Source organism: Plectropomus leopardus, chromosome 7, assembly GCF_008729295.1.
Source record: "Plectropomus leopardus isolate mb chromosome 7, YSFRI_Pleo_2.0, whole genome shotgun sequence".
NCBI classification, from domain to species: domain Eukaryota; kingdom Metazoa; phylum Chordata; class Actinopteri; order Perciformes; family Serranidae; genus Plectropomus; species Plectropomus leopardus.
The window spans coordinates 32,484,441-32,498,329 of record NC_056469.1 but is presented as its reverse complement, the minus strand read 5'-3'; the positions used below and the strand labels follow the sequence as shown (position 1 = coordinate 32,498,329).

The 13,889-nt window shown below is 41.0% G+C and overlaps 2 protein-coding genes across 2 annotated transcripts in view; one reads left to right on the top strand and one right to left on the bottom strand.

Annotated features, from left to right (window-relative positions):
• Positions 1-234: 234 nt before the first annotated feature.
• hapln2 (hyaluronan and proteoglycan link protein 2) lies at positions 235-6,217 on the top strand. Its single transcript, XM_042490618.1, has 6 exons — positions 235-342; positions 548-652; positions 1,567-1,923; positions 2,351-2,467; positions 2,561-2,743; positions 5,289-6,217. Exons 1-6 carry the CDS (start codon positions 321-323, stop codon positions 5,564-5,566), a joined length of 1,062 nt encoding a protein of 353 aa, XP_042346552.1. The 5' UTR covers positions 235-320; the 3' UTR covers positions 5,567-6,217.
• A 2,564-nt stretch (positions 6,218-8,781) lies between these two features.
• The window catches only part of bcan (brevican), a 30,089-nt gene continuing 24,981 nt past the window's right edge, over positions 8,782-13,889 (bottom strand). The window contains exons 12-17 of the mRNA XM_042489814.1: positions 13,477-13,581; positions 13,229-13,387; positions 11,168-11,250; positions 10,830-10,974; positions 10,547-10,729; positions 8,782-10,345 (exon numbers count right to left, since the gene is read on the bottom strand). Of these exons, the coding sequence (XP_042345748.1) occupies positions 10,212-10,345; positions 10,547-10,729; positions 10,830-10,974; positions 11,168-11,250; positions 13,229-13,387; positions 13,477-13,581 (809 nt within the window). The 3' untranslated portion in view covers positions 8,782-10,211. The remainder of the gene's footprint in view (positions 10,346-10,546; positions 10,730-10,829; positions 10,975-11,167; positions 11,251-13,228; positions 13,388-13,476; positions 13,582-13,889) is intronic.

Sequence of the window (13,889 nt, the reverse complement as noted above, 5' to 3'; positions counted from 1 at the left end):
CTGTTTCTGCAGATTTTAAATTTCAATATCAGGTTTGGAAACTGAGAAAAAGAGAGAAACGGAGACAAAGACGACATGCTGAAGCTTTCAACATCTGGAGCAGAGAGGACAACAATCCCGTTTACACACTGAGAGCACAGACGGGACCATATGACCAGAGAGAGGAGAGGAGGCGGGGGTGAGAGAGAGATGAACTGTCAGCTGAACATTCAGGGCTCTGACAGACGAGGGATGGACCGCAGCTTCTTCCCAAAGTTATGAACCATCCTGAGATTCAGACACTTTGAAAACACCGTCGTCATGTGGGACAACGCAGGAGGATGAGCCCACGTCTTCTCACAGGTTATTTTTCTTCCTTCAACTCTGCTGATTTCTCACTAAGGGTCAAAAGCTGTTTGTGACTAACATGCTGATGTGGAACAGGTGCATGAACTGTTGGATTTATTGCCAGATTCACAGTTTCTCCTCACGCTGTGTGAGCAGGTGTGTTTGGTTTTGTGCTCCAAAGACTGAATCTGGGTCTGTGCTTTTTTCTTCTGAGCTGCAGGAGCTGAAAAATCGACTCGCTTCATGATGAGCTGTGCCGCGATTCTTCTGTTTGCATGCAGCTGCTTCAGCTTGTCTGCAGCTCTGTACACCTCCAACACAGCAGGTACACTCATTCATGTCACTCCATTACAGATATGGATGAAACTCAATGTGTAGCTGACTGTGTTCCACTTATTGATGTTCTGTAACTTCTCCTCTGGTGACAACATCCCAGTAACCATGGCGATGGATGTTCAAAACATTAGCAGCTTTATTTTTATTCCAGCCACCACATTAGCTGTCATTATTTCCAATCCAGGGCCACATAGGCGTGTTATGGAGTGATGATGCAAAGGTGAGCCCCTTATACGTGGGAGCAACCACATATGAGAGATTTCTAGGAGATGATACTCCACGATTTCACAGAGGAATTGTGGATTCAAAACTTCCGGTTGATCCACTCAACTTTTGAAGAGTTATGTGATGCAATAAAACCTCTTTCAGCACCTGCTGCATCACGAGGGAGCCAGTTCCTACTGACAAGCACATGGCTATAGCATCATGTGACCTAGAAAAGACTAAAAAGGATTTCCACTGCAGTCTGGTTGCTCATCCCAACTCATCACATGTTGCCTCTTTGCAGTGGACTTCTGCGTCTACATATTCTTCTCTGTGTGTCTCGGTGTCCTTCTGCTGTTGATGTTCTAGGGTGCCGCTACTGTGATGTCAACACAAGCACACGGTGGGATGACGCTGCACGTGGTTATGTTTAGACAAGCACATGGCAACTAATGCGGGGATGTCAACAAACGCACATGCTGGCACGGACGGTTAGGATTAGTGGAAGGAGGCACATGTTGAAGAAAAACATTACATTTTTTGGTTTGGTATTGCCATCAAACCAAAAGCCCTGACAAAGTGGTGCTATTTTACAAATTTTGGATGGACAGACTTGTGTAACAGGTTAACACAGAGCAAGTAAGGGAATCACTTACACTTTGTGTCACTGAAACCTTCTGGATCCTTGTTCTCTCGCAGCATCCAATAAGCTGAAGTACCTCCTCGAGCCGCCGGTGTACGCCGAGGTTGTGGCTCGAAGGGGAGAAAACGTCACCTTGCCGTGCATCTTGAGAACCAAACCCAACCATTACAAAGTGAAATGGACAAAGCTGGAGCCGGAGCAGGTGGGGCAGGAGAACATCATCATGATATCAAACGCAGTGGCCCACAAACCATACGGCCTTCTTGGCCCGCGGGCTTCTCTCCGAAAGGCTCACACCATGGACGCCTCCCTGCAGCTCAGTCGTCTGGAGCTGGAGGACGGCGGCAGGTATCGCTGTGAGCTTGTCAACGGCATCGAGGACGAAAGTGTTGTCATTACCGTGAGGATTGAAGGTAACTGAAGCAATACGGAGTGCAGTGTCATCTTAAAATGTTAAACTTAAGGAATGCACCACGTGTTCATGGTAATAATGATGTAAAATATGTAAGAAAATTAGTTACTAAATTAACGTCCCTACTGGTTACAGGAAAATGACAGAATAGGTTGTATATTACTGTTATCAGTTGTAGTTTTAACCTTTAGGGAGCACTTTGTTATCATATACACTCCTATTGCTCTGCACACAAAATGCACAATTCAAAAATCAATCTTTAAAAAAATTATAGATTAATGTGATTGTTGGTACACCCACACCGGTGCAGGATTTAATCAGGGCTTGGCGTTTATGGTTTGGAATAACATGTTTGATAAAAGACAGGATTTATAGTTAACAGTATACGTGTAAGAACATAAACTCTGACAAACGGTTTCTGTCTCCAGGTGTGGTGTTCCCGTATCAGAGTAAAAGCGGCCGCTACAGATTCACTTTCCGTGAGGCTAAAGAGGCTTGCGCCGAGCAGGATGGCATGTTAGCGTCATACAGCCAGCTCTACAGAGGTAACACACTGTGCAACTGATTTAAAAACAAAAAAAAAAAAAACGTCTGCAGGTGAATCAGCTCTCTCATATCATCATGTTCTCCTCCTGCAGCGTGGACTGAGGGTCTGGACTGGTGTAACGCCGGCTGGCTCCATGATGGGAGCGTTCATTATCCTATCATTCACCCTCGACCTGCCTGTGGAGGAGAGATGCTCCCCGGCATCCGCAATTACGGAGCAAAAGACAAAAACTACGATCGTTTTGACGCTTTCTGCTTCACCTCTCAGCCGTCCGGTAAGCTTTGGGGGCTGAGGCTCCAATCAGCGTTTAGTTTAATGTACTGACAGAAAGCCTGAAAGCAAATTGGAGTTTTACTTTGTGCAAAGAAGAGTTGCTCTGGATCTTAACCTTTTGAATCCTGAACAACCTGGCCTGATTATCAAACAAAAAGACTAAATAAATAAATTAAAACAATTAAAAAACAATTAAATAGTGTTAAAAAGTATTATAATTCTGTAACATTATTTTAAATATGTAATTAAGATGATTATAAATTAGATTTTCCCTCACTTTTTAAAAATATTTTTTAAATGTACTTATTTCTTGCAGTTTGTAGAGCATTTCTTTCTGGGTTGCTCATTTTCTTTTTCCATGTTTTTGAAGGAAACTGCACCAATGTGCTGAGAGGTCAAAGGTTAAAATATTTATAAACAATGTCTAAAAGCACCACAGCAGAAGTGATGTGGCTCCAGGTTTCAAAGGGTTAAAGGGTAAAAAAAGACGTTTCTAAACATCTATGAATGTCGTTAAAACTGAGTTTGAAGAGGTCAGTTGCCAGCTGGCCGTCGTCATGCAGCTGCTGCTCTGTGCTGTTTGGTTTCAGTGAGATTTCGACTTGTTTCTGCACTGAAATGGTTTTGTTTTGTTTTGTGGTGTTAATGAATGTCAACTTTGTGATGCAACAGTGCGACCTTTAGCCGCTGCAGTCTGACCTTTAGCCGCTGCAGTGTGAGCGTGGGACCGATCGTAGGCTGACAGAACAATCGGATCTGCTGGTGAGACGGGTGGGTGTGCAGCTGCAGGGACAGGACGTGAACGCAGACAGGGACTTAGAGTTCAGGGACTTTTTTCGTAGGATGAGGGTACATAAGCTAAAGGCCTCTACAGACTACATGAATTCAGCCTTATTTTGACCTGATTACATCGCCGCCAACCATGGCACAACGTTGGACCTGAATATGAACAACAAGAACGACAAACGCTCTTGTAGTGTGACATAAATCAACGTTGGGTCCAGGAGGCCCGACGACCTTAATTCGACAAGATCGGACTGTCCGAATTTTTTTTTGGCATTTTGCGTCTAGTTTAACAGCCTGACTGATGGTCAACGACACACGTCCTGATGCTAAAGAATAAGATACTGAACACTCCCTAGTGAAGAAGAAGCGACAGGGTTGGATCTAGCCATTCTGGTGCCCGAGGCATATTCTGGAATATTAATAACACGAATTATGACAACATTGAAGTGTAACAGAGACACCGGGATTTGCACTATAAAATTGGTTGGATGTGGTGGTGCTGGTGGTGTCTGCTGCCTGCCACGCAACTCCCCCCGAAAAAAAAAAAAAAAAGTATATATACACATATATATATATATAAAAAAATAAAAGAATATATACACTATATCTACATATATAGCCTATATATCGCGTGGCACACAGCAATACTCACAGATTTGCAGCTGAGTGGGACAAAAAGGCTTTGTAGGGAAATGAGGAGCAGGTGAGCGTGGAGCAGGGAGAGCCAGGTGATGGGAACGGCAGGAAAGCGGTTTCTGGAGGGCTGATGAGCTGAGGTGGAAACAGGTTTGCAGGTGAATCAGGTTCAGGTGTCTAGGACCTGTGGTGAGGTCTGAGGGCATCTGGAGGACAGGTAGGGAATTGAAAGCCATTGAAGGGGCTGAAACGAGAGGCAGAACAACAATGTTTACATGCACAAAATATTTTGGTTTAATCTAGAAGAGACAATACTCCCACTTAGCTGTTTACACAGCCGATTAAACTGTTTCATTAATATTTCAGGTTGCACGCAGCTGTGCTGATGTCATTTTTCATGTCAAAATATGGAACGCCTGTCGCTTGTGCCTCACATTGTTGTCATATTTGGAATTATTGGGAATATTAGTGTGCATGTAAAATGTGTTCACTGACACGACCACAGCTGAGATTGTGACATGATGAAAAAGTTCATGGGAGTTTATGGGAAAACATTTGTCCATCTGCAAACTTCTGCTGTTGGAAAAATGTGCCAAATTTGTAAGAAACAGAACTTATGGGTCGTTAAGACGCTAGTGGTTCTTGCATGAAACTTCGAACTTTTGCTGTGGTTTGGCCTTTCATTCAGACGATAACGGCGTTTTGGGGGCCTGAAGATGTAAACTTTTGAAACCGGTTTCCAGAGTGTAATTTTCTGAAAACGCCACCCCTTCTGTCGCCGTAGAAACTGGCGATGATCCCTTGAGAACGGTGACATCACAGCTGCACTTTGCACGTGTGTAGTCTTCTTCTATGGTGTGTTATTACAAAGTTACACCGCCAACATGCAGAATACAGTGTTTTCATTGTTTTTGTGGATACGCGAGGATCGTGCTAACAATGTTATCATATGAATGCAGATTTTTTTTAAAATGCAAAGGAAAGACTTTAAGGTTTTTAGCAGGGCTGCTGTCGTCTAAACGTGGCCTCAGACCACTTCTCTGTTTCTAGATGAACTGTGTGAGCTGATGAATGATGGGAAGCTTCTGATGATGTCTTTCCATAAATCTTTCCTCCTCTCACAGGCTCTGTCTACTACATTTCGGGGTCTTTCTCCTTCGAGCAGGCAGGACACGCGTGTCAGCGTCAGGGCGCCGAGCTGGCGTTGGTCGGCCAGCTTTACGCTGCCTGGCATTTCCAAAAGTACGACCAGTGTGATGGCGGCTGGCTGAGGGACGGCAGCGTACGGTTTCCCATTAACAATCCCAGGGAGCACTGCGGGGGCATCCCCGAGGCAGGGGTGCGCTCATTTGGGTTCCCCAACAAGATGACTCATCTGTACGGCGCTTATTGCTACAGGTAGCCAAAAAAAACAAAAACAAAAAAAAACCCAACCTCTATCAGTGCCTCAACAGAGCTGAAAGGCCACGATTTCACCTCACAACATTCACAGCCTGACCCACCGCGAGAAACCTCCATCTGAAACTGCAGACATTCACTGACAGCACAATTATAAGAGTTTACTTGAAATTTATCATATTTAAACCTGAATTAGTCACATTGCAGCTGTCCACAGAGGCCGTTAGATGCTGATATTTGGTTTGATTTAGGACGTGACATCAATGTTAAAGACAACATGTAATCCAAACACGAATTTAACAAACAATACTGACAACAGATGATGTTAACATTGATTGGTTTTAAATTGGATTGTTTAGTTACCAAAATCCAATGTCTCATGCCAACGTCATTTTGACGCAGATTATCAACACGTTCTCATCCCGAGTCCTCACATGTTGCCACTTTGTCAGTGGACTTCAATGTCTAAATATCAGGCTCTGGGTATCCTTCTGTGTCTGCTGCTGACACTCCAGGATGCCGCAAAAATGAGAAGAAGTTAAAGCTCAGAACTTCTTCAGACCTGAAGTATTTGGACAAGGCTCGTTCCATTTGAAAACACGTTAGGTATATTTTAAACTGAGATATAAAGAGAATTTTTTTTTCACTTCTTTCATCCCGCTTATTTTGGAGGCAGGTGACTAATGGAGAATGGAGAAGAATGAAAGTAAAACATGTTTTAAATACACAATCAGCTTAAACTAAACCTGTGATAACATACATGTTTCTTCATTGTCACTAGGAGGGTTTCCTTTACAGATTTGTGCAAAACTTAAGCGATATTTTGTAAATGTGGATAAAACACAATGTGGAGCTGACTGTGTTTCCACTGAGTGATGTGTGACTTCTTCTCTGGTGATAACATCCCAGTTGCCATAGTGATGGATGTTCAAAACATTAGCAGCTTTATTTCTATTGCAGCCACCACACTAGCCGTCATTATTTCCAATCAAAGGCCACATAGGCGTGTTATGGAGCCATAATGGAGCCCTTTATATGTGGGAGCGGCTGCGTACGAGAGATTTCTGGGAGCTGATGGTCTACGATTTCACAGAGGAATTGTGGATTCAAAACTTCCACATGATCTGCTCAACTTTTGAAGAGTAGTGCGATGCAATAATAATAATAACAGCTCTTGTAGCTTCTGCTGCATCATGCCCGAGCTTTTATAAAAGCCAAAAAAGAGTTTACATAACAGTTTTGCCAGATATGGCTTTTTTTGAATCGCCTGAAATACCACCTCATGTGAGCATAAAAAAATTCATGCAATAAATGGGAGGTTGTTGTGTGTGTTTTTTTTTTTAAATGACATGATGCAGTTTTAACTTGTGCAATTTGAGAGTTAATGGAAACCCGCCTGGTAATACTGCATCACCAGGATAATAAAGTGAAAAGCTCTTGCAGCTGCTTATGAAGGTCCAGCTGACAGATATTTGGTGTATTTTTTCAATATGCCGAATTTGAGGGTTAATAGAAACCCACCTAATGAAGGTAAAGGCAAGTTCAAATGTGAAATTTGGGGTCTAATACTTTGCCTGCCAGCGTGTCCATTCAACACCAGACTGCACGGCTTCGTGTGAGCTCACTCAAAGACGCTAAAACTCTGAACTGTAAATAACACCGTTGGTTACTGTAAGGATGAGCTTGATTATCTGTAAATTAATTACATGTAATATAATTTATTAAATAAACGTGTCCTCATGTCAGCGTATTGATTTGTTGTAAATAATTGTCCATCATTTTTAAACTGCTTAAATATGCTGCGAGGTGACAAAAACACCGACGCAAAGTCAAATCAGATAAAACATTATATGTTAATAAGGCCAGGAGCCGTGTGATTATGATATATATTACAAATAGATTTTTATGAATATTTTAATGTTAATTTTATACAGTCAAATCAACAAAAAAAAAACCAGTGAAAATTCAAACTACATTTTAAAAATGACACTGTATTTCTTCTTTCTCATTGGATCCACTATTACTAGATTAACTCTACATGTGCATTTATCTATTATGTGCTCGTTAGATTAACAATTAACATCACCTGCATTGTTACTGTTACAGTGTCTATTACAGCACTTCTTTAAAAACTAGAAAAGATACAGTCGATGAGACATTGTTTGTTCTGATCCCCGAAGAACAGCCGTCAGCTCAGAGCCAGTAAAAAGTCACTGATACATTTCAAATTAAACTCTGTGACCAGGAGGCTGAATGCCAAAAACACTTTTGGCCAAATACAGATACAGTTCATCTTAAAAAAACCAAAAAACCCAAAAGACAGACACACCTGAAGAAAAGCACAAGAGGACGAGCCTCGAGTGCAGTCGTATGCACAGATGATATCTTGTTTATTTCCTTGTCAAAACTTTCTCTCCTTACAATAAAAATGATTTTAAAAAGAACTGGAGAGGACGCAGCCTATTTTATCTCCTTAAATTAAACACTGGTTAAATTTTCAGCCCATCTGCGGTTTTGAGACAACAATAATTTTCTGCTCTACATTGACCCTTTGAAACAATATTCGATTTCTTTCAAAAAAAAAAAGAGAATGAGAAAATAAGTAAAAAAAAAAAAAAAAATTGGCAAGAAAATTACGTATGTTATGTATTTGTTCTACATATTTTTTCTGACATAATTTCAAATACAAAAATATTATAATTAGAAATCTAATTCTCTGTGCATTTTCCCTACTTTTTTTGGGGGGATAATTTCCAAAGAATCCCCCCTCTTCTTTACAACTCATTTTTAAATGATTTTCTTCTCACCTTTTACTAATTTAACTAACTGCAATTTGCGGTTCATTCTTCTCATTCTCATGCTTTTTTTCTCCTACACAAGTAAGTGAAAAATGTATGTATTTCTTATGTATAAATGAAAGAAATACATACATTTTTTGTGACATAATTTCAAATACAAAAATAATAAAATTATAAATACTATCTGTGCATTTTTCTATTTTTGACAAGAAAATCACTTAATTATTTGTAAAAAAAAAAAGAGGTGGGATTCTTAGAAAATTATGGTCATTGCTGTTTTTTCCCCTTAACAAGTAAATGACCTAAAAATGTGCTGAAAATGTATGTATTCATTTTATATGTATTTTCTAACATAGTTTGAAAAAAAAAAAAAAATATATATATATATATATATATATAGCCTTTTTCCCCACTATATTTTAAAAAGAAATCAAACCAATTTTCTCGGGTTTCAGAAGGTCAAATAGCTTGTGAAAGGTGTCAGAAGGCAGAAGACGGATGTTAATTTAAGTTTCAAAGAGTTCGAACTGTAAAGACACACCTGATAAAACTCTTTTTACACACAGCGGCACTGCAGGCCGAGAAGAAAGCGTTCACTCACGTTCACTGAGAGCTTCACTCTGATTGCTCACGTTGACGTCAGGTGTGCTCACTGATCGGTGGCAGGACTCTCCTCCACACACAGGTGACTCATTCAGGGCCAAATGAAAGCTTTGCCCCTGCAGTATGAGATATTCACACCCCATTTCCACCTGGTGCTAAAATATGATCTGTGCATGGATGTATTTTCCAAATAAGGAAAAAAAAAGTTAATTTAAGTGTAAATCTTCCTTCATAATGTGCAAAATCCAGATAACTGCAAAACACTTAACATATGGTGTGTTAACACTGGGCCTCATTCATCAACCGTTCTTAAGAATAAATTTGTTCTTAAAACCCACCGTCGCAGTTTTCACAAAGATTCTGACATTTAGCAATAATTTGAACATTTGGGAGAATCTACACGCACAAAAGAGCACTCTCACATACATTTTGAGCTGACATGTTGGTGGGTTACAAACGTTTCAATGTAACGTAACCATAAATTTCAGAAACATTCAATACCAACATTTTTTCTGGCGATTCTGTTATTTAAATTATACATAATCTATGAGGTGGAGGTTTTTTTTCTGCAGTGGATTGAATGCATCTGAGGCTTGACGCACATAAAAGAAACTGCAGGATTTTCCTAAAAAACAAGGACTCATGCTGCAGTAATCCCTCTCAGATATGCCGCACTCTCAGTGTGTGGTGGTGTATTTATCTGCACAGACTCTTTTCTTATTTTGTGTGTTTGGGACGTTCCTGCACACAGCGCAAAAGTGACGTCGGGATTTTACAAAAAAAGGCAAAGGCTCACTGACGAGCACTGAGCACGGAGAAGAGATGAAGTTAGCTTTCTGAAGTATCGGCTTGTCAGTAACGAAAAATCTGAATGTCTGAATGTCTGACGCTAAAAACAAAGAAATGAAGAAACAGGACGGATGCATGCTCAATCAAAGCACGTCTGGATTTAAAAATCATCTGTTTGGCGTTTTGAGCAGTGTGGAGGATCATCTGCTGTCTCTGAGGACGACTGTTTCATTCGGCGACACGTTTCTGTTGTTTAATGAGGCCAAAGTTTCCTAAAGTTTCCATCAGTGTTTGGATGACAAGTTTTCCAGATTTTCTGTGGCTGTAAGAGCTGCGGCCTCTTATATGACTTGAATTTGAACGATCAGATTCGTAGTTTAAGATAAACTGGACTGAGAGTCTCTGAAAACGGGAGGTGATAATGTTTTTTGTTGTTTTTTAAAAAAAGGCTGGATGGCTTCAGACGTTCCAGTTAATGTCCCAGAACAGCGGAGCTGCTTTCTCTGTGGCCGATCCCGTCACCTCCACGGCCTCCGCCGCCGCCGCACGCTGAGAGGGGAGTGATGTCACCACGTCCTCCTCTATCGAATGTGCTGGAGGTTTGGAGACAAACAGAAAAATAAAGTTAAAAAATAAAGCCTCAGAGTTTGATGGCTCAACAGTTGATGGTTCAAAGTCTGATTGATTGACTGACTGATTGATTGATCGATCGATCGATCGATCGATCGATCGATCGATCGATTGATTGATTAAATACCTCGAGCTGATGAAGCTCCACCAGTTGACTGACTTACTTGGGAGGCAGGTGATCAGCGGCTCTTCCCACTGGCCGCCGGGGAGACATCTGATGACAGGATTCAGTTTCTGCACTAAACCCTCCTCGCAGTAGTACCGCACCTTGCTGTTGGTCTCGTAGCGCAAATGTTTCTTCCCGAACACCTTAGCGTACGGGACTTTAGGCGGCTCGCCACAGGAGGCTGGTGGATGGGAAAATAAAAACAAAAACAGGCAAAACACTCAGATCGGTACGCCGTGGTGCGATTTCAAAATGAAAATGGGAGGAGCAGGGGAACTCACAGATGCCCTTCTTGCAGGTGTAGGACAGGTGGTAGTTACACGGCACGTCGCTCCAGCGGCCGCCGTCGTGCCACACCATCACCGCGCAGTCCTCGCCTGACAGGAAGTAGCTGTCAGGCTGACCTTTGAACCAGTTCTCGTACAGCTGAGCAGATTAAAACCAGGAAAATTAAATAGGAACATAGGTACATATCCCAGGCATTTTGAATAAAAATCAAGCACTGAGGATGGACTTGTGTTTTTAATTTTGGCTTAGATGAGGAACACGCACCTCTCCATGAGGACACGCTGGTCAAACACACAAAGTTACAAAGTTACGGACACTTGGTAAAACTCACCAGAGGGTTCCCATCCGACCAGCGGAAGTCTCCCTCGATGGTCCTGTCGTTCAGTCCGATCCACTGATATTCTCTGTATTTATCTGAAAATAAAAAAGATGTGAGTTGAGAGAACATGAGAGGGCTCACAGGACATTTAAGTCACTTCACCTTTCTACATCACACGCCACAAAATTCGACACAATAAAATACCCAAACGACTTCTGTTGACAGATGCTACGATGTTTAAGGGTAATTTTACACTTGGGAGGTCAAAACTTTTTTGGCGTAATGTGCAACACGAGTAATGATGTTTTCTATTCCATGAATGGTTTTCTTAAGCACCATGAGACCAACAGCATGTGTTTGTATTTCAGATATTCTCTTTACTCTGACTGAGCAGCAGACTAAGTGAGCCAAATTTAAGCCCCGTTCATGAAGCCACTTAAATGTTCTAGTTTAACTGGTCTGCATTAAGACCTTCTCCTGGCTTGAAACCAATCCAATATTTTTTAGTTTCAGGTGATTATAAATTAATGTTAACATAGTTAGGAATATTACCAGTCATACTTTTTTGTCAATAAATCTCTCAAATCCTTCACACTGCTCCTTTAGAATAAAGTCTTTGCCCCCCACAGGTTTTATGGAGAAGAAATGAAGCAAACGACAACTAAATCTGATCAGAGACCTGCAGGTGCTTTAACGCTGCAGCACATATCTACTGTCAGCAGGTGCACGACCATAAAAAAAAGAAATAAAAAAAAAATCACAGTAATCTTGAATTTACTCCTGAAGTTGAAGGAAAGTTTGTGTATAAAGAGATCAAGACTGAAATTATAGGCTAAGAGGGAATTCTAATTGTCCAGACAGGATGAAATAAAAGCATCAATAATCAGAATTATCTCAGTTTGAGAGGTGGATAACCACCTAAAGTCAAAACTGTAATATTTCTGCAAGATACTGGATAAAATATACTGTCTTTGAACAATTATTCTGGTGTTTTGTTGACGTTTTTTGTTTGAGGCCCAAAATGATCAGATAAAGACTTTGGTCATACAACAGTACTCTTAAAATTCCTCTGAAGTGAACTGCTTTTGTAAAGACGACTCTTTACACAGTGTGTGTATCAATCTGATGTTTCCATGGTAACCACCAGCAGCATAAAAAACAATCTCTGGAGGAATGTGAGATAAATATCTCAGTTCCTCGTTGGCAGACGAAATACAGACACCAACTTCAAGGCTTCAACAAGAAGGGAGACGCTGACGGTGGATGTTTTGTCTCGTCTGAGAAACTCGCAATTAAAACAAACTCATGATTTTGGATTTTTAAAGAGTCTGACTCTGACGAATGAAAAGACGACAGATTAGTTTCATATCTGCTGCCAGAAATATATCCACCCCTGTGGGAGTGTCAATTAGCCTGAAAATCTGCACCCAATGATCTACTGATGTTTAAAGATGCCGTTCTCCACAGGCTGCAACAGTTTGCATGAGGGCAGAATTCAAAATGCTTCAAAATTCAGTTCAACATTTTGATTCACTTTAGACTTAGTTTTTGATAAATCAAACATCTTTGTCGATGGTTTGTGTCGGACCGTCTGAAGGTTCTCTGCAGCAAGTTTGGTGTCAATCAGGGTTGGAAATTAGCACCAGTCACCAGCCAAATGCTGGTAAAATATGTAAGTGGCTGCTAGATTTGCTTCACTCATTAGCCAAAAAGACAAAAAACACACAAAAAAACAATAACAATCTATTGAGCGGCTGGTAGATTTTGGAATGCACCAACCACAGTGGCAAGTGGACAAAAAAAGTTAATTTACAACTGTGCTGTTGTTAACTGAGCAAAAAATGTTTAGGTTCAATTAGTTTTATAGTTTTATAGTTTTGGATAAAAACAGAGTGATGGACTTCATAATTGTAACACAGTAAAGTGTACAAAAGTACTGTGATATTATCATATCGTATTGATTTCCAGCCCTCTTTGAACACACATCACATAAACACATTGACTTGCAAACCAGCAAAGAGTTTTGTTTGCCTCCAGATTTCTGCAGTTTTCTTTGGGTGTTTGATGTTTTACCGTTGATGTAGTCCTGCTCCTCGGGGGTCATGACGGACAGCAGGTGTCCTCCACACATGCGGCAGTGCTGCTCGGCCGCCTCCCAGCTCTGCCTCTTGGCAAAGTGACGATAACAGAAGCTCTGAAACTTCTCCCAGCCGGGCTCGCACACCTCCACGTCTGCACACACGACCAGAAACCAGAGTTTAGTCGAGTATAAAATCAGCACCAACTTCTTCTGGAAATAACAAAGAGAGATGATACTGAACCCGTCTGGCACAAGTCTCCTCCGTATCCGGGCAAGCAAAGACACCGTGCTGATTCGCCGTCCACACAAGTGCCGCCGTTCAGACACGGGTTCTCCAGGCAGGAGTCTGCAGCCGTGTGGAGAGAATGGTTATCATTTACAGAGCTTTTTATTCATTATTCCACATCGCTGATATTCAAATTGATCTCTCAAAATAATATTATTTTAGAGGAAACTGAAGATAGCTGAAGATAGCTCATAAAACAAGTTCTATTTTTTATTTATTTATCATGAATCTTATACTTTGTGCCAGATTTAGCAGCTTTTCTATCTGAATTAAAGTTATATTCCACACTGAATTAACATTTATTTCAATTTGCTGCTGAACACACTCAGAGAGGAATTTTTTTTACTGTCTCACTTATATTCAATCTT